The sequence below is a fragment of the Orcinus orca genome, chromosome 8 (genome assembly GCF_937001465.1).
Source record: "Orcinus orca chromosome 8, mOrcOrc1.1, whole genome shotgun sequence".
Taxonomy (NCBI): Eukaryota; Metazoa; Chordata; class Mammalia; order Artiodactyla; family Delphinidae; genus Orcinus; species Orcinus orca.
The window spans coordinates 6,742,127-6,769,345 of NC_064566.1; the positions used below are offsets into that span (position 1 = coordinate 6,742,127).

The following is a 27,219-nucleotide window of genomic DNA, read 5'->3' on the forward strand; positions in this document are numbered from 1 at the left end:
TTTCCTTTCTCCTCGCAGCAGCAGGACTACCAACTCTTCTCACGCCTCCCGGGACATCTGCCAAGGGCCCAGGCCTGGCAGCCCCTCCTCCACCCCTGGCGGGGGCGTGACGGAAAAACGCTGAACTGGGACTCGGGGACCAGGGTCCCCAGAGTGATCAGGTCTCCCCAGGCGATCCTGGGTAGGTGATGGGCATGGCCAGGTAATCTCTAAGTTTCCCTCTACTTTGAGTTGCCTAGAGGTGCGAGGCCATCTGCCGGCCTCTCCGTTGGCAGCGTGCGCGTGCTTCTGAGCACAGACCCTGAGCCGGGCTGTCTGGTTTCTAGCCCAGCTCCACTACTAGTTAGTCATGAGACTTGGGGCCAGCTGCCTAACCTCTCTGCCGGGTGTGGGGAGCAGCCCCCATCTCATAGGGTGGCTGCAAGGTCAAGGGAGCTAATACGCATGAAACACGAGTGTGCCTGGCCCAGAACAAGTGCTGTGCAGGTGTGACCATCCCTACAGCTAGGTGTCTGGCCCAGAACTGACGGGAATTTTGCGCCCTACTATTTAGGAATGTGGCTCTTCCTCCTGTGGTCCTGGCAGGGTGTGGGGAAGAGACTGGACCCCAAGTAACTGCACCCGCTGGAGGAGAGCCACGAGTCAGTCAGGCTGCAGGAGCCAGGGGAGGGCCTGATGCCACCGTGAAGAGCAGAACATGCGGCCTTGGGGTCGGCAGGCCACTTGATCTAGCAGGCTCTTGTCTTGACCAGGGCCATCGCTACCTGTAAAAGGGTAAAGCTTTGACTAGAATGCATCAATTGTTTTGATTAATTTCCCTGCAGGTGGAAAAACGAGGTCTTTTAAACAAAAAAGCAGAAACACAGAAAATGATAGTTCTTTATTTTGATAGTTGAGGGGCAAGTTATAAAACAGACAGCACAGAGCTTTGTGACTGCCTCAGGTAGGCAATGAACACAGAGATGAACAATGAACAGGCAATGAACACAGGGATACAGAAATGTAAACAAGACAAGGCTTCCAGAGAATGTTAGTTCATGCTATACACCTTCCAGAATACAGCAGCTCCCACAGACTCTAAAGTAAACTAAAACGAGAGTCTTCCAGAACAATCCATACACGTTCTGAGGGAGGTCAGAGAAGGCTCCTTCCCTGCATCTGGGGACGGTGCAGTCGCTGCTCTTTCCGGGCAGGAGAGGCCAAGGCTGGTTCCACCTGGGCTTTGGCTTCACGGGGCGGCTTCACCTGCTCTGTTCTGTGTTCTCTTTCGAGTTTGCTTCTCGTTCTTCGGCAGGCTGGCTCCAGCCCCTGCCCGTCGTTCCCTTTCGACCCACACCCCTTTCGTGTTCTTAGCAGGGAGCCCAGCCCAGCCAAGGGAGCCTGGCAGAGTCCCTCAGGTGGAGCCAACCAGCCCAGGGGTGGCTCCCTCCTTAGGTGCGCAAGACCCAGCCTCGCCATTTGCCAAACATTCAGAAAAAAGGCTACAAATGTAACTTGTTAACCATCTAATACTGTCCTCCCTCTAGAAGTTTCTGATATGTCTGGTTATTATTCTGTCCCAATTTTTTTGTTCCCGTCCTAGGGTTTTTGACTCTCCCAGGAAAAGAGCAGGCCTCGCAGCCTGGCCCCGCACTCTTGCTGTTACTTCAGGCAGTGGACTCTGGGCGCATCACAGACTCGTCACCCCAACCGGCTTACCCCTGCGGCCGCAGCTGGACACCCCCCACCCCGGATCTCCGGAATGGTGAGTTGTTCCGCAAAAGGTCTGTTATCAGGAGGCTCTCGGTCACCCTGAGACTTGCCTTCAAAGGATGTGGGAGGGAGGCAGAGACACGGGGAGGGAAGAGCAGAAGATGTGACGGCTGTCCCGGCAGAAGAGGGAGAACAGAGAGCAGTACAGCCTCCTCCAGGCAGGGCTGGAGGAAAGTCTTAGGTTAAATATCTCAGGAGGTATGAGGGGTGGGTCAGGGCAGCCACCCCAGAGCCAAGGCGCAGAGGAGGCGTGAAACGTCCAGGATAAATAGAACTGCGTGGGGAGGAGAAAAGCCAGCTCCACCCTCTCTTAAAACAGTCGCCATCGGCACCAAAAATATATATTACTATCTGTACATATGTCATCTTTTAAAAAAGGAAATAAAACCTTCTTGGCACCTTGTAGTTGATTTCTTAAAAATGAGGTGATATATGGCAAGGCCTCCCGCGTGCGCGCACGTCCACGGCTGTGCACACACGTGCATCTCCCTGTCGAAGAGCAGCGCCCTGCAGCGCCCCTGCAGCCCTGAGCGCGAGGAACATGGCCGGGCGGGCCGCCGCCAGCTCCTGCACGGCTGTTGTTTGCAGGGGTGCCCTCTGCCGGGGCGCCTGACTCTGCCGTCCACGGGGGACCAGCAGCCCCCTATCCCCCCGCTGCTCCAGAAGCAGAGGACGACAGGATCGCCCTCACGTACCTCCTCTGGGAAGGAAGTCCTGTCTCTGGACCCGAGCTGCTTCAAATCGAAGGCAGCCCTGGCCCGCCCCGCCCCGCCCCACAGTTACACATGTCTGCCCGGGCTCAGAGCGGCCTCTGCCCCCCAAACACCGACGCAAATGCGAGCAGAGGTCAGCACCGGCCCGAGCGAGCATGCGTGCCCACGGGCTCCACGCCAGGTCACCGGCGCTCCGGCAGGAGGCCGCAGAGGGCGGGCTGGCCGGGCGGCAGGGAGGCGGCCCTCGCCTTCTCGGGGCTGCCCAAGCCAGGGTACCACTGCTCAGAGGTGGTGACTGCTCTGCAGCAGGGAGGTGACGGTGTCCTGCAAGGCCACGGCCACCTTCTTGGAGGTCTTGCGCAGCAGCGGGCTGTCAGGGTGGCGCTCCTTCAGGTGCAGGATGTGGCCCTCCTGGCTCTCAGACGTGCAGCCGCACTCCTCGCACACGTACAGCTTGGCCCGCCGCTCCTTGTACGCGTACTTCTGCTGCACGCCGTGGATCTTCTTGAGATGAGACTCCAGAGAGCAGCGCTGCGTGAAGGCCTTGTCGCACAGGCTGCATTTGTAGGGCCGCACACCTGCGGGGAGGGCAGTGCCGGCGTCAGGGACCCGACTCCGCGGCAGAGGAGCGCCCGGAGGCCCGCCCGACTCCAGCTCCCCAGCGAACCGCGGAGGACGTCTGCCCAGAGCTCCCAGGCCCCCCAGGGCCCAGGACAGCAGCACGGCGGCCGCGGCCGCGGCCTCCGCCGGGCGGGCTCCTCTTACCAGTGTGGGTGCGCACGTGCCTCTTCAGGTCAAAGGTGTCGTTGAAGCCCTTCCCGCAGTAGGTGCAGAGGTGCCTCTTGACGTCGTTGTGACACTTCATGTGGCGATTCAGCATGCGCTGGTACGTGAAGGCCTTCCGGCAGATGTGGCAGGTGAAGAGGTCTCCACTGGGAGTGTCCCCCAGAGTCACCTGTGGGCGAGGACGGGGTTTGTGACGGACACCCAGGAGTTGGGGCTGCAGGTGGCAGACTGCGAGGACACACACACCAGCCCCCAGCCACGTGAGGAGGGCGGTGCCCACCCCAGAGGCCACACCTCTGTGCCGCTGGCTCCCAGAGGTCTGGTGGTGGAGCTGGAAGGAAGGTCCGCCTCCTGTTGGGCTCCTGAGTCTCTGTGCAGGGCCGCCACCCAGCCCCTTCCTTACCATCTGTGGCCATCTCCCCACAGAAACAGCCCGATTCAGTAACTCTACCTGTTAGAAAGTCCTCCCTTCACTGAGGCCAAATCTTTCTCTGTAGTTTCTGCCCTCTGTTCCCATTCTAAGCCTTAGGACAGGGAAGAGTGCCCACAACGCGGTCTCCGTGCAGCCTTCCCAGGCTGAGGCCACCGCTAGGAGCCTGGAGTCCCCTCACAGGCCAGCCCCGCCCCTGGCCTTCCTTGAGCCTGACGTGGTCTGGTCTGAGTCCCTTTGCCACCCTGATGACTCTCTTGGTTATAAACATTTTTCATTTTCTTTGTAATTATGGAACAGCTGTTCAGAAGTGGAGACGTGGCCTCAACGCCCTACCTCTGTGAATGTTCAGAGGTTACTTGTGCTTTGTGGTGGCCTTGTCGCTGGCCACTCCTCCCAAGCTCCCTGGGCACCGGGCGCACCCCATCACCCCATGCCTTCGGGCACCGGGTAAATGCCTTGCTGCTAGCTAAGCAAGCCCTTTGGGGTCAGGACTCGCTCCTCTGGCACATCTGCTGTCCTGTGCCCCCTGCTCGCTCTCTCCACGCGCTCCCTAGCCACTGGGATTAAGGGGTGGGAGGAAGGGCCCTCGGGGATCAGGGGCACTGTGTCAGCTCCCCAGCCAACCGCCCAGCACATGTCTTGGCGATTCCCCTCTGGTTACAACATGTGGCCTCTGCAGTTAAGAGAGGCGGGAACAGCACTGCACGGCCAGTTTTCTTCAGTCTTTTGGCTCATAGGAAAGCTCCACGGGAGCCCTTCCTCTAGATGACTGCTTCCAGATCCCGGAGCTTTCAGGAATGCAGGCCCAGCCAGAGACAGCCCTGCTGTTCGCACACTGGAAAGCAGGGGCATTCCTGTGAGCTCCTTCCTGCCTCTGCTGCTGAGCAGGGGGCGCTCACCAGGCCCCGCCCCAGACGCAAGGCTCCGGGATGGAAGCGGGATGGAAGCACACACTTGGGCGAGGCGGAGACTGCCGCCGGGCACCTGCGCAGGGAGTCGACCACCGAGCAGACTCCAGACCTCACTCTCAGGCGGCGGAGACGCAGGCCCAGGCCAGCTTGCAGAGCCAGGCTCACGCTTCCCCGCTTCTCCTAGGACTTCTGTGTAAAGAGGTGCCTCCCCTCAAGACCCGAAATGAAGCTAAACAACCCCCAGAGAGGACTCCAAAGGGTTAAGCGTCTTTGGAACCTCACTGCTTCTTCCCAGCGCACGGGCATTCTCACTTCCGACCCACTTCTCTTCTTTGCCACCCCCGTCCGTGCTCCAGTGAGGTTCACTTCTCTGCAGAAACCTAGACCCAGATCCAAGGCCAATCTCTGCTTAAGTCTCATTTGTGCCACGTCTCGTGGGCTGGACCCAGGAGGATACACGTGCCCCTGGCCGTTGGAGACAGCGTGAGGGTCAGTACCTTCATCTTGGTGCGCAGGAAGCCATGGTCCCTGCTCTGTGGGTCTGCCAGGCGGCTCGTGTCTTCCAAGGGCAGCTGGGCCACCACGCAGGGTCCTGGGGTCACACTATAGCTGGAGTCCCGAAGGCTCATGTCCAAAGCCAGGGGGCAAGAAGGGGGTTCGGCCACTGATGGCTCTGGCTCCCTGTAGGGCTGTGGTGGGCAGAAGCCTAGGCTGACTGGGAAGAGAAGAACAGCCAAGTGAGGGGCTTGGTGGAGAAAAGGGGATTGCGTGGGATTTCCGGAAGGTTCCCTGGCGGTTAGCTGGCTGGAACGTGGAGCCGCTGTCCCACCCCTTGCAGGCATGTGGCAGAGCAGGGCTGCCCCCAGCCCACTGCATGCCGCACCTCCCTCCCCCCACCCCATTAAGGTAATTACAGGTGACGCCAGCCAAGCTCCACGGCCCACAGGCCTGCCCGCTGAGTAATCTGTGTCTTAGCGGAACTGGGAGGACCAAAGCTGCCCTGCCAATTATTCTTCCCGAGCTGTCTGCCTGCCCCACCTGGGCCAGTCCCTCTGGATTCCAGGCCTCATCCACGCTCCTGCAGGGACAAAGGGCACCACTGGAGGCCCTGGACCCAGGGACTCATCCCTGCCCCAGAAGGGTCCCGGTGGTCTGCGCCACTCCGAGCCTCTCTTCCAGGCAGATTTAGCTGCTGGCCGTGGGGAACGAGTGGTCCTAACCCCTCTCTCCTTCCGGGTGGTCTGTCCCTGACGTTGCAGCTCATTGGGGCTCCAGGCTCCCCACTCCCGCTGGCCCAGCTTAGCAGGTGAGCAGGCCGGGTGGGGCAGGGCAGGGAGGAGGTCAGGGAGCAGCAGGTGGATGCAGCCTAACAGCCTCCTGGGCAGCCTGCCCGGCTGTTACGCAAGCCTCCCCCAGAGCAGGGACCGCTCACTTGCTTGGTTGCTGTGGCGCTTTGAGGGCTGGGCTCCCGCCCTTCGCACGGCAGCTGCAGCGATACCAGCAATACCGGCAGCCCTTTGACACGCTGCTCCCCACGGCAGACACCTCACGCTAAACAGGGCTGGAGAGGCTTGGCCCTCGTCCTGACTAGACAGGAGGGGAGCTCTCCCGAGTGACACAGAGGAGACAAGTCTCAAAGCCCCAGAGCTGAGGCAAATAATCTAATGTTACGGTTTGGTCAGTATTTTTCTCCCGAAGAGGCTAAGCTAGGAACATGTTCCAAGCCTCAGAAGGGAAAATCAAGAGGGGCACAGGAAGGAAAGGATGAGTGGGCTTCAGGGAGAGGGACTTAGCAGGTTGACTTAGGGTCTCAGAACCATGAAGGCGGCCCCTGCGCCTGCAGCCCCCGGCCGGTGAGACAGTGGACGGGGTCCCAGGGAGGGGCGGCCCCCAGCAGGATGCAGCGGGCAAGGCTGGAAGCAGAGGACACACCAATGGAGGAAGGGCGAATATGAAGGCACCCAAGTTTCGGGAGAGGCCCCCGCTCTCGCCCCCTTCAAACACAACAAAGTTCTGACGGGAAGAATGTGCCTGCCCGCCACCCAAACCCGTTCTGCTGGCACTGGCGCCGTCTGTCTGTCCGTCCGGGGACTCTAACGTGCCACCTCATTCCGGGAGTTGATTCACCAGCACCTGGCCCTGGCCTGGCCTCTCTCCAAGCCCTGGACGGCTGGACGTCAGGCCGGAGCTCTCAGAGGCCCCCCCCCGCTCCCATCCTCCCACAGTGACGGCCGTCTGTGTACAGGGATGGGGGCTGCCAGAGGGTGGGCGTGTCAGAGTGTTGGCGGCTTCAGTTTATGCCGGATTACCAGCTATTGGAGATCCTGGCTGAGAATTCAAAACTGGATGACAATTTCCATTTCTCAATCCAGGTAGAGACAAACAGGAACCTCTACCCGCTTCTGTCTTTCAGTATCAGAGAGCGAGATCAAGGCTCCCAAAAGCTGGAGCCGGGCCTCAGAGCCTGCACACGGAGCAGCAGAGGGAAGAGTGACAACAGGTGAGGGTTAACCGGTTTGCGCTCAAACGAGTTGTCACCCTTGGCTCCCTGCCTCCACTAGAGTGGGGTCCATGGTGAGGGTTCTGAGGACCTAAGCAGGTTTAGGGGGGGAACTGTTTCGCAGGCCTGCCTCTCCCGTTCCGCAGAAGCCCTGAGATGACAGTGCTGGGGAACCGGGGACAGGGAGCGGGCCTGCCTGCTCTGCCCCTGTGCCGCTTTTCCCGAGCGAGGGGCAGGTGAGGCCGTCAGGGTGGGGACGGTTGCCTCATCCCACCAGCCCCACCAAACCCGTCTTCCTGCCACCCCCCGGAGCGTGGTCCTGCCGCCGCGCCTATCCCTGGGCGGCACCGAGCGGCAGCGAGCAGAACTGGCTGGGCCCTGCTTGTGCTACTCTCTGTCCCCTAATTAGATGTTTCCGGCAAGGTGGCGGCCGCTGTGGCTACTCATCGCCCGCCCGCAGCTGAGGAGTGTGGCAAGGCCCTCTCCCTACCCCCTCAGGGGCTGCACGGGTTCCCTTTCTGTCGGCTCAACATGCCTCCACCTGGATGACATTGTGGGCATTGGGCCCAGAGCAGCTTCCCACCCGAGGCCTTCAGCAAGTCCCCTCTCTCTTGGATTGAAAGCTCCTGGCCCAAATACCAGACAGGGTGCCAGGTCCTACCCTATCCAAGGCCTCAGGCCAGGGCTGGGCACGAGGCCTGGCCCTAGGCTCTCTGGGGAGAGCGGGTGAAGCAGACGTGAGGACACCTAGCCATGGGCTGGGGCTGCTGCCGACCTGGAAGCGGCAGGGGGGCGGCGGGGGAGCCCAGTGTGTCAGCACAGCCCAGGCTGGCGTAAGGCGGTCTTGCACCCTTATCGGGAAGGGCAGGGTCCCCTGTGCCCGTCTCCTCCGGCCCCCAGGTCAGCTAACAGGGGCCTGAAAGGGAGCCAGTGCCAGCCAACTGGCAGAGCTGGGCAGCCCTGGAAACACAACGGGCCCATCTCTCAGCCTGTCGTTTCCATTCTGTGAACGCCAAGTTCTTCTCTCAGGCAGGATCTTTCCCCCCTTTCCCAACCATTCCTCATACCGCGTCCACAGTGAAGTTAACCAACCCCGTGCACCTCAGCCTCACACCAGGGTGGACGCTGCAACCGGCGGGGCCGTACTGAGTTTGCGTCCTTCCTTCCCTCCCTCCCGTGCAGCACGGGGCTGGCACCCCTGTGGGACGCCACACGATACTTGCTGAGCATGAAGAGAGTTAAAGAAGAAGCCTGACATCAACAATGGCCGTGCTTTGCTCCCGTCCTCCCTGTGCCCAGAGGACTCGGCCTCACCTGCTCTCTTTCTGGGACAAACAGTCTGGCAGGATTCTGCCTCAGGTCACCCAAGCTAGGGACAAGCAGCCTGGCAGCTTGGGTGACGGCACCCTGTGGGACAGCTAGGAGTCCCATCTAGCCCACCGCACCCATCCGTGGGCTGGCTGTCTACCCTCCCAGCCTTGCTGCCCTGGAGAGCTCGGCAGACGCGTCCCTCACTGCCAGCACTTCCCAGGAATCAGAATGATCACCGTCAGAGGCATAATCTCTCCCCAACTCCACTCCCTCGCGCCCCTACATGTGTACTCTGGGGCCCAAAGCTGACTTTCTCAGCCTTTCTAACTCGGCCCAGAAAGAGCTGCCCAGGTGCCCACACTGCCTAGTCAGAGCCAGGCTGAGGACGCTCCGGTCCTGCGCACCTCAGGCTGGCTGCCCCCCTGGGGTAGGCATGTGCTGCTGAACTGGCAGAACGGACTGCAGACGCTCCGTCTGAAGTGGGGAGGTGGGGGGGGCGGTTTTGATGGGGGGTAGGGAAGAGGCCCCAGGATGCTCATGGCTGGAGCATGTCATTCAGCTTCCAGGCCTGGTCTGCCCTCCAGTGCCTTCCTGGCCTTTTGAGATTCCTCTCAGCAGGGGCCTGGAGAACCCCGCTTCATCCCCGTTCCTCCCCGTTCCTGGAGCTTCCCCTTAGGTCCAGGAGATGGAATTTAGCCCCTGGGTACAGGGGCCTGGGTTCATCGTCAAGAAACCAGCATCAGTCCCTGCACTCCACAGTCAATAATGACACAACGAAGGAGAAATGCCAGGGGAGATGGAGGGCAGGGGCTCGAGGGCCAAACAGGTGGCAACTTAACCATGAACCCTTTCAGTGCTCCCGGCGTGAGTGGTGCCGTTGCCCACCCCTGCAGCCTTCCAGGCCCTGTGCCCACTTCTGGGCTTTTCCCTCAGCTTTGGGAGGAGAGTGAGGCCCAGGGGACTGAGGGTGGGAAACCTCTAGAATTGTGCCTCAGAGAAGAGGCTGGATTGCTGGTCAGACTGGGGCCCTGGAGTCAGAGCTGCCAGGCCGGGGCCCAGGATCTTCAGTCAGTAAACACGTTCCTTCCAGGCATTCTTTGCTGCTCTAAGGGTCTCAGAGGGCCCTGGCGGGAAGGTCAGACCTCAAACGCTTCATTCCCCAGCCCTCCCGGTGCCTCTCCCAGTGGGACCGGATGGGGTCAATGCTTACTTGGTCACAACGTGCTGAGTCTGTGAGGTGGGGTGAAGGAAACGTGCCCAGCCGGCTCTTAGGGTCACGGTCGGCTGGTGATGGAATGGCCCAGTCAGGGGACAGGCCACCACAAAACACACTCCCCACCCTCTAGCCATCTGAGGCACCCGAGCGTGGCCCGAGAACATTCCCTTTCTCATTTCCAAAAACTGTGGGAAAACTCTCTAGTGGGCCACATGGCTTTGAGAGGCAAAAGTAAGCTCTCTGACTTCTACTGTTTGCTTGAGCCCACAGGACTCTCCCTGGCAAACTGTCACCTGCACCTCCAGGTTAGACCCCATCCTACATCCGGGATGATCCTGCAGAGTGAGCGGCTCCCCTCACCGGGACAGCAGCGGCAGGTGGCACAGACCATCCTGTGCCCCTGATGGGACAGCCCCTGGTGCAGGTCTCCCCCGCCACTCCCACTATGGCCACCAGAACTGTGCTGGGGAAAATCACTAGGATGCAAGGAAGTCAATGATTTGAACCAACGGAATTCCTTTGTCCTTTGTAAAAGTCAACACATGATCTGTAACTGATTGGGATGTGAAGTAAAACTAAAAATAACAGCACACTAGTCTCGAGCAAGGCTCTGCTCACCTTTAACACAGTCCAAGTTCGGTTTATCAGATCCCAAGGAGCAGCTAAGCAGCAAGTCAGACACAGGTGAGGGAGGAGGCAGGAGCAAGGAAGGGGGCTCGCGTCCCTCACCCCCTCACATGGCCCTTCTGGAGGTGGAACACCGATCACTAACTCCCCAGGGAACTTGGAGAAGCAAGAAACTATACACAGAATCCTGGGCCCACACCCTGATCCGCCTCCGGGTGTGGAGGCAGCGCACTTCCCTTTCTGTCTCAGTTTCCCCATTGGGGTCATCAGGACTACTGGCGCATTCCGACCTTTTAAGGAGGCTGTAGATAGGGGCCTAGGCACTTGAGATAAGGCTAAGCTGTGAAACACCCCACCAGCCCTGTAGGCCGTAGGATCCTGACGGTCGTCAGGCCACCACTACACCCACAGTCTCCAACAATTTATTCAGGACAGAAACCGAGGCAAGAGCCCTCACAGGGCCCCTCACCGCCCTTATTTCACCACTCTCCTACAGGGCCCGGGGCGATGCAGGGGGAACATGCAGATCAAAGGTCAAAGTCGGTTGGTTAATTACAACCTCTCCCCCGTTGGAGGCGCTGGGCAGAGTGTTCAGCGCATCCCGCGCCCCACCCCCAAGGCTTGGGGAAGGGGAGTTCCGAAGGAAACTGGCTCCCGACCAAAGATTCTGTTAGGGGTGGGGGAGGACCGAAGGCGCAGAAGAGGTCTCGGGGCTAACGTGGAAGATGCTCCTGGAGGAAGAAACAACTGGGGTTACTCATCCAAAGTTGACTCCCACGCTGTCAAGGCGTCTTCCGAAAATGAACTGGGTGCCCCAGCTTCCCCCGGGGCTGCTCCCTGGCTGTGGGGTGGGCTCCTTAAAACCCCTCTCAGCTCAGTGGTGTCCTCTGCAAGGTCGAAGGAGGCGCGTTTCTAACAGAGGTGAGAGCTGATCCCACCTTTGTCTTCAGGGCTAGTGGGGTGCAGCTCGGCGCCTTCCCCACAGTCTCGCGCTCCCCACGGCTCGGAGCTCCTGCCTGCCCGACCCTCACGGGGACCTTCTGGCAGCCAGTGTTGTGGGTGAGAGGGAGAGATCAATGAAGGTGGCTTCAACTCTGGGTCTTCTCTTACATTTACACAAATCTCAGCAGAAACTCCAGCTCGCTCCCTGCCCCCTGAAGTGGCACCGCTCCAGTGCCCTCCTCCCGCCTCATAAAAGTCCCGGCTTTCGGGATTTACTGCACGAGAGTGGAAGGTTGCCTGAGCGGTGACACACCCCGTTGCCTCCCCTGCGCCGCGGCTCGGACCGGTGGAGGGGAGAGCGGCACCGCGCGGGCCCGCGCGCCTCGGACAGGCCTGCCCCCCGCCCCGCCGGGGTCCTGGGAACGGCTGTCGCCCCCACCTGGCAGCCCCCGCGCCCACCCCCGCCCCCGCCTGGCCGCTCCTTCCGCCGGCCCTGCCCTCCCCTCCCCCCGCGCCCGGGGTCGTCCGCGCCGCGGGCTAACGGGGCAGCGGCCGCTTAAACATTAAATCGGGCGCCCCAGCTGCGCCGGCCGCCGGGCTCCGCGCCACTGCGCCCCGCACGCCGGCCGCTCGACGGGGCCCCGCCGCCCTCTCGGCGGCGCGGGGTTCGGGGCGCGCGGACTGGGCGCCTCACCTGGCACATAGATCTCTCCGCGCTCCTCGTCGGGGAGCTCGCTCCAGTTCCTCCTGCACGTGGAGACGAACGTCTTCTTCACTAGAAACGCACGAGGCATTTTCGAACCCTCCTCGCCGGGTACCGGCCGCTTCCGTAACTAGAGCCGGAGCCGTCCCACCTTTCCCTGGCCGGGCTGGAGGCGGACGGGGGTGGGGGGTGGGGGAGCAGGTCGGAGAAGAAGTCGCCAAAGCGTCCCGCGTTGCGCCGGGAGGCCGTGCCCGGGACGGCGCGCGCCCGTTTCAACTCCGTGGAGCTGTCGCCGTCCTCCGTCTGAACGAGGTCCCCTTCAGCCAGATGCACCGGGCGGCGGGGGAAGCGGCAGGTATGCTCCTCCCGGCGCGACTGGCGTCCCTCGCGTCCGCTCGGGAAGTCTTAAAGTGCGAGCAGGACGGACGGGTTCACGCTTTATTGGCTCGCAGCGGCGTGTGTTGGTGGCTGGGGCGGGGAGGGGGGGGGGGAGCTGATCTGAGCTAATTAGCTTGGAGTGGCCCGGGGAGCGACGGCGCATGCGTTGGGAAATAACGGTGACAACCCACCTATTTGTTACCTGTCGAACCGGTTTCTATTCCGCTGCCGGTGAGGTGGCCTCGCGGGCTGGGCGGGGTTGCCGGGAGGGGGCGGGCGCAGGGCCCCCAGCACACGGCTGCCCAGCCGGCCCAGCCGCTGCCCGCCGGGGACCTCCCAGCTGGAGTGCTAGCGTTCGCCAACCGGAGTTTCGGAGTTTCGAAGGGAGCAGAGGAGGGGAGGGGAAGGGGCAATGTTATTCGGCGCTCGCACGCTCTAAGGGCGATGAAGTGGAACTCGCCAGACTGGGCCCGGCCCGGCGCGCCCCGGGCGCCTGGGGAGGCGTGAAGCCGTCGGGCGGGACTGGGCGGCCCGGCCCACACTTGTTGAACCGGGCCTGGGCCCAGGCGGCCCCGGGTCCCAAACGCCTGGCTGAGCAATTCGTGGTTCAGCCCAGAGGGAGGTATTTGTTGGTCGCCGGCACCGTTCGGAAAGGCACGCGGGGCCGCAGGAACGCGCAGGCCGGTGGGCGGGCAGGCCGGGCCTCTCCGGGCCGTAATACAAAGCGGAGAGCCCGCCTTCTGGCCGGGCAAGTGTGGAAGGTTTCGTAGAGGAAAGGGCGTTTAAACCGTTCCGAGTCCACCGTGACCCCGAAAGACCCCAGCGCCTAGTCACTGGGGCTTACACCGCCGCCCCCCGCGCCCCCCGCGAGCCCTCATCTTTGTCCCAAATGGCCGGAGTTCAGGTGCAGCAAGACTGGAGGTGAGCCGAGGGCAGAGGACCAACTTACTTTGCCTGGCCGCAGCCACGGCAGTCAGGGAGCTCATGTCGTGGCCCCAGAGCCCAGCCCTGGCCGAGGCGCAGCCTGGGACCCCTCACTCCAGCCATTCATCACGCTCTGCCCAGGCCCAGGACCCGCCTCCTGGACGGAGGCCCCATCCTCCTCAGAAGCTGCGGAGCACTTGCTGGCCTCCATGAGGCACAGTGACTGTGCCACTTCAGCCACTGGGCTTCTCTTACCAGCTGAACTAGTAAGGGCTGGCATGGGACCCCTTCCTCTTTTTAGCTCGCCCCCTTCCCCCGTGGAGTCCTTACCACACATACACCTTTCTCACATATTAAATGTTTGCTGGGACAGATTAGGAGGAAATGAATCTGATAAGTGAATTCACACAGTTCAAAAGTCAGGAGTCAGAAGGGAGCAGCCTGCTCATGGTGGACTTTCAGGCGTCTAGTGGAAGAAGGTAGTTTTTCAAGGGGGAGGCTTCCAGAGGCCCTTTACATGCCCCCACTGGACTTCCGTAGAGCACTCCCTGGGTGGGTGGGGAAGGTGTGGACTTTGGGGGCAGATGGGCCTCCTTCTCTGCTCCTTCCTGGAACCTGTGAGTCTGGCCAAGGGGCTTTCCTTTCCAGGCTGTATCCTCGTCTGTCACCTGAGAATCCCATCATCTACCTCTTGGGTCCACGGTGAGGATGGTGTGAGCTCTGGCAGGGGCACTAATGTTTGCCCCCTTCCTCTTCCTTTCCCAGGCTCTGCTTCCCTTGTCAACCCTCCACTCTTACCCTGGACCCTTCTGTTCAGTTGACATTAAGCGAGCACCTGCTACTTGCTTGTCTTTTTTTTTTTTTTTGCGGTACGCGGGCCTCTCACTGTTGTGGCCTCTCCCGTTGCGGAGCACAGGCTCCGGACGCGCAGGCTCAGCAGCCATGGCTCACGGGCCCAGCCGCTCCGCGGCATGTGGGATCTTCCCGGACCGGGGCACGAACCCGTGTCCCCTGCATCGGCAGGCGGACTCTCAACCACTGCGCCACCAGGGAAGCCCCTTGCTTGTCTTTTGAATATATCCTGGGCAAATAGGTTTGACTAACACTGCCAGGGAGAGAGGTGAATTTAGTTCATTCACCCAACAAATATTTATTGAGCACTTTGGTTGTACCAGACCCTGTCAGGGGCTGGGACACAGTAGGGGCTTCGTGGAAACTCTGATGAAGTTTCGTAGATGATGCTGGACACAGGCAGTCTTTCTCATCGGGGGAACAACTCAAATGTCTCCACTTGTGGAAAGAAAGTTACACAGTGTACAGATCGAGGCCCCAGGAGGGAGGGATATTCGTCCACGCTGTCCACTGCTGCATCTCCAGCATCTCCAGCTGTGCCTGGCACATAGTGGGTTGTCAATAAATATTTGTTGAATGAATGAATATCCTATGTTTCTTGACTCATGTGACCCATTCAGCCTTTTATGCTCCAAATTTGCTAGAGGCATAAATACAAAGCAAATTTCTTTCTTATGAGGAAAGCTATACTGCAAGTTCAGTGTGATAAAGGGCAACTAACTCTCAGAGATGGGGGCTGGGGCATGGAGAATGTGACTATCTAAAGGGCCAGTGACAAGCATGTCATCCAAGCACAGAAACCCAACGTTGCCACTTTTGTCCATTTGGAAACCAGAAATCCAGATTTATGTGTGAAATCTACCAATTTTTAATTAATTTATTAATTTATTTATTTATTGGCCACACTGCACAGCTTGCAGGATCTTAGTTCCCTGACCAGGCATCAAACCCGGGCCCTCAGCAGTGAAAGCGCAGAGTCCTAACCACTGGACCACCAGGGAATTCTCCGAAATCTACCAGTTTTTAAATGTTGACTTAGCTTTTTTTAAAACATGGAATGAGTCAAATAAAATACATTCGTGTGACAGATTTGACCCGTGGGCTGCCAGTGTGTGGCCTGTGGTTCATGAACCAGACAATGTGTGTGAACTTGGGTAAACACTGAGCTGAACTGTGAGCTCCATGAGGGCAGGCACCTTCTGCTCTGTTCACGCAGTGCCAGTTCGATATCGTTCTCTCCCTCCTTAATTCAGTCAACAAATATTCATTGAACACCTACTCTATGCTAGCACTGGGTATCCTGTGATGCAAGGCAAACAAAGAATAAGGAAATGATTAGTGTGTTGCAGGACATTTAACTAGTGATGGGGTGGTGAGAGGGGCGCTGAGATCTGAATGAGAGGTAGGGGCCAGCTGTGCAGGGCAGGGAAGAGGCTGATCCGTAAATGCATCAGGCGGCCCCAAGGCCCCAGAGCAGGAGTGAGCAGCGCCTGTGTGTGTGTGTGTGTGTGTGTGTGTGTGTGTGTGTGATGAACCGAAAGGCGAGGGGGCTGGATCATGAGGGGATGGGAAGGTGTAGGAACTGACCCTGGAGAGGCAGGTCGGTCATGTCATGTGAGGCTCAGTGTGGTGGGAAGCCTTGGATCTGCTATGGGGAGAGGAGTGTGTCGCCAGAGGAGGGGTGCTGAGGGTGGCAGTAGGGAGACCAGTGAGGAGGCTACCGTCATAGTCCAAGAAGGAGGGGATGGTGGCCTGGGCCAGCTGCAGGCAGAGCCATGAGTGCTCATTCCAGGTGACATAGTAGCCATGCCGCTGGTACTGTGGACAGGGGTGTGAAGGAAGTAGAACCCTAGCAGGCAGGCAAGGCCCATGTCCCCTGAAGGCTGGTGGCTGGCAGCCGCCTTTAGAGCTCGGCTCCCATCCCAAGTAGCCCAGGGAGAGCTAGGGCAGGAGTCGGATGGAGAGGTTTTGGAACAACTCCTACCTGTTCTCAGAGAAGGCTTCTGGGGAGAGCCAGGATGAAGTTGGGTGGGGCAGGGGCTTAGAAGCATGGCGGCTCGGGGCAGAAAGGCTTTTGGGAGCTGTGCTGAGAGGACAAGCAGAACAGAGCACTGGACCTAGAGTCAGGCTGCCCCAGACTCTTAGTCTCCAGGGACTTGGGCCAAGCCCCGTCTGTACGGGGGGCTCTGAGTTCCAGCTCTGCTCCTCAGAGCTGTCAAGAGATGCTGTTGATTCACTTTTGCCCAGAAGGCTAGCAGCCCTTGAAAATGGACTCAGCCTTAAAGCAGGCCGACAGTGCCCTTGGCCACCGAGGCCTCTGCTTGGCTCAAATAGTGGCCTTTCCAGCTCTGTTTGACAGTAGCCCCGTGGAGGCTGCAAAGCCCCTGACAAACTGTGACGTGCTGTGGGTGACACTGACACCTCCATCTCTTGCTGAGTTCTGTCCTGTCAGCTCCCAAAGCATCTGGAATCTTCCCACACCTCCGTCTCCACGTTTACCACCCTGATCCTTCGCAACTGAATAAAGTCCTTGGGGCCCAGCGTGCTCTGGCCCCAGCTGGCCTGACCCCGTGCTTCTTCCGTCTCACTGATTGTGTGTGTGCCCGCCACACTGCTGGCCCTCTGTCCACTGAACTGGCCAAATCCTGTTCCCAGCTCACGCCTCTCCTCTGCTGCTCCCTCTGCCCGGAAGGCTTTTCCCCACTTGATGACTGGCTCTCTCGTTACTCAGGTTTCAGCCAGATGTGCCCTCTTCCAAGAGTCCTCTCTGACTGCCCTAGCTAAATCGTTGTCCCCCCAGTCACTTCTGTCCCATTACCCTATTTTCTTATTCTTTTTTGCAGCATCTCTCTTTTAAAAATATATTTATTTATTTATTATTTATTTGGTTGCACTGGGTCTTAGTTGCAGCAGGCTGGCTCCTGAGTTGCTGCTCCAGGGCTCCTTAGTTGTGGCTCGTCTGCTCCTTAGTTGTGGCACGCGGGCTCCTTAGTTGTGGCATGCAAACTCTTCGTTGTGGCATGCATGTGGGATCTAGTTCCCCAACCAGGGATCGAACCCGGACCCCTTACATTGGGAACGCAGAGTCTTATCCACTGCGCCACCAGGGAAGTCCCTGCAGAATCTCTTATTCCGTGAAATTTTGATTTGTCTTGTTTGTTCCTTTCTTCCCCAGTGTAAGTTCTGTACATAAGGGACCTCTTTTAACATCATTTTTAGTAGCTTTATTTAGATATAGTTCACATACCATAAAACTCACCCTTTTAAAGTGTACAGTTCAGTGTTCTGTTTTGTTTTGGTTTTGGGTTGTTTTGTTTTGGGCTGTGCTGTGCAGCTTGTGGGACCTTAGTTCCCTGACCAGGGATTGAACCTGCACCCTCAGCAGTGAAAACATGGAGACCTAACCACTGGACTGCCAGGGAATTCCCAATTCAGTGGTTTTTAGTATCTTCACAGAGCTGTGCAACCACCACCCCTGTCTTCCATAACATTTTCATCACCCCAAAAGAAAGACCGTACCCATTAGCAGTCACTCTCCATTCCTCCCAACCCCCGGCTCCTGGAACCCACTATTCTGCTCTCTATGGATTTGCATATTGATGTGTTCTTTTTAAAGCATCTCTGTATCCCCAGTGCCTAGTGCTGTGAGGATGGGTATCTCCCATTTTACAGATGAGAAAACTGAGACTCAGGAAACTGACTTTCCCTTTTTTCAGTGTGCCTAGTGTCTCCACAGAACTGGGATGCCCTGGGGAGGATGGAAACTCAGCAGAAAGAGAAGAAATGGGTTGTGGGCATTGAGTGGGGAGTTCCCTGCTCAGCCACTTGCTGCAGCCCACACCTGGGCCCTCTCGGCTGGGAGGTCACTCTTGCGGGTGGGCTTGCTGACTGCAGATTCAGTGCTGGTGGTCTGAGTTCAATGTTATGCCTGGCCTGTGCCAGGGACAGTACCAGCACCACCCTCCCACAGGGGAGCAGACATCTGGGCAGGCAGGTGAAGGCTGAGGGTAGCTGTGTGAGTGGAGGGCCAAGTCAGGGATAGCAACGGGTTGTGGCCTGAAGCCCAGGCTCCACCTTTTAGGAGCTCTGTGACTGTGAGCAAGTGACTGCACCCCGCTGGGCCTCCCTTTCCTTCTCTGTGAATGGTGCCCATCCTCAGGTACCTCAGGGTGCTGTAAGCCTCAGTGAATCCATGTGGATGCTCCCACCACAGCATCGAGAACTACACGTGGGTTCCCTCCCTCCAGACCCTGGGCCCCAAGGAGCAAAGGCTCAGAAAGGCTGGCGGCTGTCAGAGGCTGAACAGGGGCCGGAGCCAGCATTGTAGTTTCTGACCCTTTGAAGCCTGTCTCCTCAACTGTAAAAGGGGTTTAATAATCATTCCTCCCTCCCTGTAAGTGATAAGGGCTGGGGATGTGCAGTTATCAGCACCCTCTGGGCCTCAGACAGGGAAACCAGACAGGCTCCTGTTACCTCCAAGCTGCCTTCCCTCCCAGGGCTGCTGTCATCCTGGCCTCTTTCATCCTAGATTTAATTAGCCAGGCAGCCCCACTCCACAGCCTTTCCGGCCGAAGTCATCACTCCCATTTTATAGGTGGGGAAACTGAGGCACCTAGAGGGAAGTAGTTTGGGATTGCCGCCTGTGAGTCAACTGTTGAGCCAGGGCCCAGAGGAGCTGGGACTGGGTTTTCCAGCTGGACTTGTCCCTTGGGGTGGATCCCTGTCTCCATCCCCTTGGCACCCTGGGCACACAGACAGCCTCTTTTCCAGGTCTCTCTACCTCACCACTCCCTACCACCTCCCATTTGGAGGGCAGCAGGAGGGGGTGGGGAGGGGCCTGCCAAGCCCGGGGAAAGGTGAGAAACTAGTTGGCAGCGATGGCATGGGGGCTCAGGCCTGTTTCATCTTCAGAGCGGGCTAATGAGAGCCAGAGGCGTTACTCAGATCGGCGGGCTGTGGGTGTGGGGTCTGGACGCCCGCGGTTCTGTACCCTGGAAATCTGCGATCAGTGGGGCGTCTGCAGCCTGGACCCTAGACCCAGGAGGGGCTGCTAGCTGAGCCCCAGGCCCAGCCCTCTGAGTGCCCCCAAACAGCCCTGCTCCATCCCTCTGGAAGTCAAGAGTGCTGGGCTCGGGCACTGCAGACCCCAGATCTCCTGCGGCGGCAAGGCCTCAGTTTCCCGGTCCGTGCTAAGCGTGCTGTGAGCCCCGTGACTGGACAGACCCTGCCAGTCCTCACGTCTGCATCCCGTTGTTTTCCGGCTTCATCGCAGCTTGGGACTTGGCCCCGCCAGCTTTACCCTGGTCTGGCTGCCGCGACCCTAGCCGACCGTCGGCGCGGCCTCCGCCAAAGGTCAGCAGCTTCCGCCTGCCCCGACCCCGGCGCCGGCTCAGCGCCCCCAAGCCGAGCGGGTGGGGAACCGGGGCCGGCGTCGGGGAAGCGAAGCCAAGCCCTGCGGCGCCCGCCCGACCGGTTTAGCCGGGCCCACGGCGCGCAGTTCCTGCGGGCGCCCGGGGACCGCACCTTGTACACCCCCCAGCGGCCACAAGGGGAGCCCCAAGGACTCCAATCCGCGTCACCCCCAGGGGCCGCGGGCGGCTGGCGCAGGGTGCGCGGCGCCCGGGCGCCGGCGCGGGGCGCGCTGGTTGCCATCCTCAGCAGTCTGGCAGGCGCGGGCGGGGCCCGGGCCGCTGTCCGCCGGAGCGCCCTGAGATTGCAGTCCGCACGCAGTGGGGACCCTGGCATCCGGGAGCCCAGGCCCACCCAACTCCACCGCCTCCGCCTGGGCCTGCGGCGGTTCCGGGAGAGGGGGGCCTAAGCACAGCGGGACAGTTAGCCCCAGCGAAACCAACAGGTCTTCACCTGCCAGCAGGGAGGGCGGGGGGGCGGCGGCCCGGAGGGCGGGGGAGGCGGTGGCCCCGTTACGGCCCCGCCCCCGAGAGGGACCCGCCTCAGTTCGGCCGCCCACGCGCCGCGCGCCCCGCCCCACCCCGCCCAGCGCCGCCAGCCCGGAAGTAGCCGGCCGGCCAGATCGCCAGCGGCCGCTGTGTCAGGCAGGGTGAGAGCGGTCAACCCGTTACCGCGGGCGCCGGGGCGGTGCTGTGGCTTCGGTACCGGCTGCAGGCAGGCGGCCTAATGAGCTCTCGGCACGCACCCCTGCGCTAGCTGCCTGCCCGGCACCCCCGCCCCTGCTCGCCAGCCCTCCTCACCCCGGGGACCCTGGCGGCCCGCCCTAGCGTCACCCCCGAAACCTCTGGGTTTCATTTCGGGACCCGGGTGCGGGGTCCCCGCTGGCCTCTGCGCGTGGCCGAGGGCGGTTGGGATCTGCTAGGCGGCCCTGGGGTGACAGTGGCCCCTTCGGGGTTGGCGCAGGGGCTCGCGCGCCCTCTGGCGGCCCTGGGGCCCCGCGCGTCTCCAGGCCGCACGTCTGATCCTCCCTCGCTCTTCTGCAGGGACTTGCGTGCCTGACCATGGGGCCCACGAGCCGGGAAACCTGGGCCCAGCGCCTGGGCACCTTCCGGGCCAGCCCGTCCGCCTTCATGGCAGGTCCTGAGGGTGAGGATCTGGGTCGTCACCTGCTGAGCGACCTGAGGAGTGAGAAGCTGAGCGAGCCAACTAAGGTAGGCCCTGCGCGTGACCTGTGTCCTGGCCCACGTGGTCCCTTCAGCCTGCCGTGCCGTGAACCTCAGCTTCGTGATTCCCACCCAGAATCCCCTATCCCCAGGTTTCCTTGCTGGCTCTGAGCTTGGAGTACCCAGCGCAGCTGTGGCCGGACGCTCCTGCGGCCGAAGTAGCCGCCACCTCCTTGTTGGATACCCTGGTCCTTCTACCCCCGCGGCCCTCGGCTCTGCGGCGGCCCCTTCTGCTGGCGGCCACCACAGCCTTGGCGGCAGGAGGTGCGTTGGGCCCCACCTCGAGAGCCTCCCGCCGGCTCTTGCCCCTGCTGCTGGGCTTGGCCTCGGGCCGCGATTTGGGGAGAAGCTTCGGTCCTGCCTCGGAACAGCGCCTCCTGCAGGCCACAGCGTGGGAGTGCCTGCGGGAGCTGGAGAGCTGCAAGCCTGGGCTGCTGGGGGGCTGTCTGGGGCTGCTTCGGGGCCTGCTGGGGCAGGAGGCCGCTGTACAGCCACTCAGCCTGCTGCTGGCACTTGCCCTACGAAACGCCTTGGTGATACAGGCCAGGGCCAGGTCTGGCCTGCAGGGCCTGCTCGTGGCTGGGGGCTGTCCCACCGAGGGTGGTCCCTGGAACTGGATGCTAGCTGAGGAGGGTGATGCCCACCTTCAGCCCCAGGCACCCAGTTGGCCAGCAGCTGAGGAGGGGGAGTGTTGCCTTGCCACGCTGGAGCTCAGTCCTGAGGAGGCCCGGGAGCTGCGGGCTGCCGTGGCCCAGCTTCTGGACATCTCCTACCTGCTCACTCCTGTGGCCCAGGCCCAGCTTCTGTGGCTGCTGGGCTGGGCCCTGCGGGGTCTTCGGGGACAGCCACCAGTGCTCTTCAAGCCACAGCTGGTACGGCTGCTGGGCACAGCACAGCTGACGCTGCTGCACGCCGTCCTGGCTCTGAAGGCGGCCTTTGGTGAGGCACTGTTCACAGCCCAGGATGAGGCCTTGCTGCTTCGCCGGCTCACCTTGGCTGCCCAGCACCCGGCCCTGCCCCTGCCCGCCCATCTCTTCTACCTGCACTGCCTCTTGAACTTCCCTGAGAACTGGCCGCTGGGCCCCGCAGGCGAGGAGGCTGCCCCGCTATTGCTGGGGTTCCAGCTATGCCGTGGTCTCCTGCCCAGTCTCCTGCATGACCCGATGGCCCTGCTGGCCCGCCTGCATCTGCTGTGCCTCCTCTGTGTGGAAGATGAAGAAAAGGAGGAAAAGGGCCAGGATCAGAGCCCCCGGCAGTACCTGGAGGAGCTACTGGCTGGCCTGCGGCAGAGGGCAGCCCTGGATGGTGGCCCCCGGGCCTTAGCCACTCTCTGCTTCCAGGCCTCCTACCTCGTTGCTCGCTGCCTGGCCGGGCAACCTGTGGTGCTGACACCCTTGACCCACGGACTGGCCCAGCTGTACCGAGCCCGGCCTGCACTGGCTCCCCATTTCGTGGATCTCTTGGATCGGGTGGGCCCTGAGCTGGGGGAACCCTTAAAGGTGGTCTTGCGGCAGGAGGTGGTGTCCAGGCCAGGCAGGGATGAGGCCCTTCGTTGGCACCTGCAGATGCTGGCAAGGGTGGCAGATGGGGATGCCCAGAGTGCCACCCTTGGCTTCCTGCAGGCTGCAGCTGCTCGCTGCACGGACTGGGGCCTCCAGCAGGCCCTCCTGCAGGTCTGCCGGGCCCTGCTGCGGGCAGGTGTTGGAGGAGGCCTGGCGGACTTGCTGCAGGCCCTGGCCAGGCAGCTGGAGGACCCTGATGGGCGGGACCACGCGCGCCTCTACTACATCCTCCTGGCCCACCTGGAAGAGCCCAAGCTGGGGGTGGCCTTGGGCCCCTCCCTTGCCGCACCTGCACTGGCCTCTTCACTGGTGGCCGAGAACCAGGGCTTTGCTGCAGCGCTGATGGTGCAGGAGGCCCCGGCCCCGATTCGGCTAAGCATGGGTCCCCACAGAGCCAAGGGCCCGGTCCCAGTGCTGCAGCTCCAGGTGGAGGTGCTGGAGCAGGTGTATTCTCTGGAACTGCGCTTCCGTGTGGAAAGACAGCTCTATGCACCCTTGGGGGCTGTGCACGTGCCGTGCCTGTGCCCCGGCCGCCCCACCCGCCCTCTGCTGCTGCCTCTGCAGCCCCGACGCCCGGCTCCCGCGAGGCTGGCTGTGCGCGCCCTGTACACCACACCCAGCGGCCTCACCTGCCATGCTCACCTGCCACCCCTGCTTGTGAACTTCGCTGACCTCTTTCTGCCTTTCCCCCAGCCCCCCGAGGGGGCCAAGCTGGGCTTCTTCGAGGAGCTCTGGGACTCCTGCCTGCCAAAGGGCACCGAGAGTCGCTTGTGGTGCCCTCTAGGGCCACATGGGCTGGAGGCCTTGGTGTCCCGCCACCTGGAGCCCTTTGTGGTGGTGGCCCAACCCCCGACCAGCTACCTTATAGCCATCCGTCTGCCCCCAGACTCGCGGTTGCTGCTGCGGCTGGAAGCAGCCCAGGCAGACGGAGTGCCTGTGGCCCTGCGGACTGATGACTGGGCCGTGCTGCCTCTGGTGGGGGACTACCTCCGGGGGCTGTCAGCGGCTGGCTGAGCCCCAGGGCTGGCACAGGTAGGAGCAGGACTGCGGCCTTTGCAGGCTCTTGCCCAAGAAGTGCTGCTGAGAGCCAGGATACAGCCCCGTAGCTCCCTTCTGTAAAAACAAAACAAAACAAAACAAAAAGCCCCCTATATTTGCTAAGAATCCTCACTGGTTTGTTTTCTTTTGGGCCCTGGTTGGGGGAAGGCACAGTGGGATGGGGGTCAGAGGCTCCAGGAAAGCTTCCAAGCTAGGAACCCGCAGACTGCAGGGCATGAAAGTTCCTTCCTGCCCGGATATACTAGGATTCTCTAGAATCCCTGCCCAAGAGGCAGGAGAAAAAATATCCACATCTTTGCCTCCCAGAGAGGGAAAAGCCTTGCTCAAAGCCACCCAGCAATTTAGGAATGAGAGTGAAGCTGGACTTGGGCCTCCTGACCTGTGAGCCAGTGCTTTTCAACTCCAGAGGTTTGCAGGGTCTCTGCACAGGGAGCTCAGGCTAGATAGGACGAGGGACCAATGGGCAGAAACAGAGGAGGCTGCAGTGGCCTGGTGGCCCCTTCCTCTAGAGCCCGTGAGCCACAACTACCGAGCCCATGTGCCACAACTGCTGAAGCCTGCGTTCTGCAACAAGAGAAGCCACCGCGATGAGAAACCCACACACCACAATGAAGAGTAGCCCCCACTCATCGCAACTAGAGAAAGCCCGCGCAGCAACAAAGACCCAACGCAGCCAATAAATAAAGAAAGAAAGAACATTACTCATTAAAAAAAAAAGATTATAGAATATTGTATCCAACAAGAGAAGAATACATGTTCTCAAGTGCACATAGAACATCCACTGCGACAGACCACATTTTGAGCCATAAAACACACCTTAACAAATTTAAAAGAACAGGAGTCTGCTTTTGGACCACAATGGAATTAAAGTAGAAATCATGACAGAATGACAGCTGGAAAATTCCCAAATATGTGGAGATTAGGCAACATACTTCTGTATAACACATGGGTCAAAGAAGCCCCATGGGAAATTTTAAAATATCCTGAACTAAATGCAAATGAAAATACAACTTGTCAAAATCTGTGTGATTCAGTGAAAGCAATACTTGGAGTGAGGTTTGTGGCATTAAATGAATGTATTAGAAAAGAAGAAAGATATAAAAATCAATAATCTAACCTTTTACTTTAGGTTACTAGAGAAAGAAGAGTAATATGAGCCTACAGCAAGTAGAGGAAGATAAATAAAAATTAAAGCAGAAATCAGTGAAATCGAAAGGAGGAATTCAGAGAAAATCGACGAAACCAAAAGCTGGTTCTATGAAAATATCAGTAAAATTGATAAGCCTCTAGCTAGGCTAACTAAGAAAAAAAGAGCACAAATTATTAATACCAGAAATAAAAGAGGGGTCATCACTACTGAGCCCATGGACGTTAAAGGGATAGTAAATATTATGAACAATTCTATGCCCACAATCTGATAACTTAAATGAAATGGACCAATTCCTTGAACGACACAAAGTAACAAAACTTACACAAAGGAAAATAGATAATCTGAATAGAGCTATATCTCGAGAAAGTGAATCAATAATTAATAGTTATAATGGTTAATACTGTATATTGTTAACATAATAATAGATATGAGGTGACACATATATCAAATCATCATGATGTACACTTTAAATATCTTAACAATTTTATTTGTCAGTTATACCTCAGTAAAGCTGAAAAAAAAATTTCTTAAAATGAACAACAAAAATTAGTGAAAATCTCCTAAAAAAAAAAAAAAAAAGCAACAGGCCGAGATGGTTCCCTGGTGAATTCTTCTTGTGAAAAAACATTTCAGAAAGAATAACAATTCCTTACAATCTCTTCCAGAAAATAGAAGCAGAGGGAACACTTCCTAATTCATTCCATGAGACCAGCATTATCCTAATACCAACACCAGATAAAGACATCACGAGAGAGGAAACTACAGATCAATATCACTCATGAACATAGGTGCAAAAGTCCTCCACAAAGGAATATTATGAAATTGAATCAATATACATAAATGTATGCTAACACTTTAAAAGAGTAAACAATGGAAAGATGAACTAAAATATTCAAAAGATCTCAGGGCAGGAGAGAACTGTTTGCAAGGAACAGGAATAGACACGAGGTTTCTCTAAATAGATCTTACTTTGTAGTTTGATTTTGGAAATGTAAATAATCACATAAAGTAAAAGTAAATCTTTTAGGGCTTCCCTGGTGGCGCAGTGGTTGAGAGTCTGCCTGCCAGTTCAGGGGACACAGGTTCAAGCCCTGGTCTGGGAGGATCCCACATGCTGCGGAGCAACTGGGCCCGTGAGCCACAATTACTGAGCCTGCGCGTCTGGAGCCTGTGCTCCGCAACAAGAGAGGCCGCGACAGTGAGAGGCACGCGCACTGCGATGAGTGGCCCCCGCTCATCGCAACTATAGAAAGCCCTCGCACAGAAACGAAGACCCAGTACAGCCATAAATAAGAATCAATAGCTTTCCTGAAAACTATGGCCTACAGGCCAAATCCAGTCCACTTTTTTTTTTCAGCCCACTGTGTTTTTGCAAATAAAGTTATATTGGAACACAGCCATGCTTATTTATTTACATATTGTCTATGGTTTTTTTTGTTTGTTTTTGGGTTTTTTTTGCGGTACGCGGGCCTCTCACTGTTGTGGCCTCTCCCGCTGCGGAGCACAGGCTCCGGACGTGCAGGCTCAGCGGCCGTGGCTCACGGGCCCAGCCACTCCGCGGCATGTGGGATCTTCCCGGACCGGGGCACGAACCCGTGTCCCCTGGCATCGGCAGGCAGACTCTAAACCACTGTGCCACCAGGGAAGCCCTCTATGGCTACAATGACAAAGCTGAGTACTTGTGTCAGAGAACAAATGTGAGGTTCACCAACCTCTGCTATAGATAAATAATAATCAGAATGTAAAAGGAAAAAAAGAGAAAAAGGATCTTGTTTGTAATAGAAACAATATAAGCTATCTAGGAATAAACTTTAAAATATGTATAAAAGAAGAAAACCTCACAACCGTACGGATAAGACATAAAAGGAGACATAAATAAATGGTATTATGTATCTTATGCTTGGTAGAAAATGAAAGCAAAATTCTATTCAATCTGTCAATACCCTCCAGCCAAAGACCACCAGGCACACATCTGTAGTTATTAGTTTTGCAGTGTGGGGTATCTCAGTAAGAAGGGATTAGGAAGGATTTCTAGGATTTGGGCTTGTGTTGGGGATATGAGGGAGGGTTTAAAGAAGTAGGACTTTTCTCTGGATTGGATGCTGTCAGCAAGTGGGAGTATTTCTGTGATGGGATATGTTAACAGATCTTAACTATACGGAGGCTAAAGCTGCAATTGGTGAAGTAGCAACAGAAACTTATATTATCCAACATAGAGGGATTTTCATTATTTTTGTGTGTTGGACAATATTTGTGTCTTTGTCAGTGTTCACATGATTACAGAATGATCTTGTTTTTGTTTTGATCCTTCACATCACAGAGTGACCTTGTCTGATGTCTATGTTCTGTGAAATTGTTCATGTTCAACAGAACACCAAGGCCAGCTCCTGGATGTCCGAGGATGCTTTTCTCTTTCTCAAATCTATAAATTAAATGCAATTTTAATGTTAATTACCAGTTATGTATGGGTTCGTTTTATGAGAGTACTTCCCAAAATCTATTTAAGTTGGGTATCAGGACAAATAAACATTAAAGAAGAGTTAAGAAATCAAAAGGGAAAGAGTACTGCGAAAACTAGACATGAAACGAAAAGGCTTATATATTTGACTACAAAAAATAAAAGTCTTCTCTGTAATAAAAATGACCAATACAGAAGTTTGTAAGACAAACTCGGGTAAAGTATCTTCAACACATTTGAGGAAGGGTTGATATCCCTAGTTAAACACACACAAACAAGACAAAACAAAACACTCTCTACCAGTCAATAT

At 58.0% G+C, this 27,219-nt stretch overlaps 2 protein-coding genes across 9 annotated transcripts; one reads left to right on the forward strand and one right to left on the reverse strand.

The window, feature by feature from the left end:
• Positions 1-861: 861 nt before the first annotated feature.
• Positions 862-12,336, reverse strand: OVOL1 (ovo like transcriptional repressor 1). Of its 5 annotated transcripts, none has more exons than XM_049712999.1 (5): positions 11,886-12,333; positions 5,510-10,980; positions 5,093-5,310; positions 3,231-3,420; positions 862-3,043 (listed from the first exon to the last, which is right to left on the reverse strand). In XM_049712999.1, the coding sequence occupies exons 3-5, from the start codon at positions 5,222-5,224 to the stop codon at positions 2,748-2,750; spliced, it is 618 nt and encodes a 205-aa protein (XP_049568956.1). In that variant the 5' UTR covers positions 5,225-5,310; positions 5,510-10,980; positions 11,886-12,333; the 3' UTR covers positions 862-2,747. The 5 variants fall into 5 exon arrangements, with proteins under 5 accessions (XP_049568956.1, XP_049568955.1, XP_004264424.1 ...); XM_049712998.1 differs by having other exon boundaries at positions 5,510-11,136; XM_004264376.3 differs by lacking the exon at positions 5,510-10,980 and having other exon boundaries at positions 11,886-12,336.
• On the forward strand, positions 12,108-26,902 carry AP5B1 (adaptor related protein complex 5 subunit beta 1). Of its 4 annotated transcripts, XM_049712995.1 has the most exons (4): positions 19,995-20,106; positions 20,501-20,668; positions 20,773-23,274; positions 23,811-26,902. In XM_049712995.1, exons 2-3 carry the CDS (start codon positions 20,519-20,521, stop codon positions 23,254-23,256), a joined length of 2,634 nt encoding a protein of 877 aa, XP_049568952.1. In that variant the 5' UTR covers positions 19,995-20,106; positions 20,501-20,518; the 3' UTR covers positions 23,257-23,274; positions 23,811-26,902. The 4 variants fall into 4 exon arrangements, with proteins under 4 accessions (XP_033272691.1, XP_033272702.1, XP_049568952.1 ...); XM_033416800.2 differs by lacking the exon at positions 19,995-20,106 and adding an exon at positions 12,108-12,249 and having other exon boundaries at positions 20,773-26,902; XM_033416811.2 differs by lacking the exon at positions 19,995-20,106 and adding an exon at positions 19,522-19,902 and having other exon boundaries at positions 20,773-26,902.
• The last annotated feature ends 317 nt before the right edge of the window (positions 26,903-27,219 follow it).

Coding starts and splice junctions, on each gene's coding strand:
- OVOL1 (XM_049712997.1), bottom strand. CDS start 5,437: ATGCCTGCAAGGGGTGGGACAGCGGCTCCACGTTCCAGCCAGCTAACC. Junction 3,421..5,092: donor TCCTGCGCACCAAGATGAAG/GTACTGACCCTC, acceptor CCTCGCCCACAG/GTGACTCTGGGGGACACTCC. Junction 3,044..3,230: donor GCACGTGCGCACCCACACTG/GTAAGAGGAGCC, acceptor CCCTCCCCGCAG/GTGTGCGGCCCTACAAATGC.
- AP5B1 (XM_033416800.2), top strand. CDS start 20,519: ATGGGGCCCACGAGCCGGGAAACCTGGGCCCAGCGCCTGGGCACCTTC. Junction 20,669..20,772: donor AGCTGAGCGAGCCAACTAAG/GTAGGCCCTGCG, acceptor CCCTATCCCCAG/GTTTCCTTGCTGGCTCTGAG.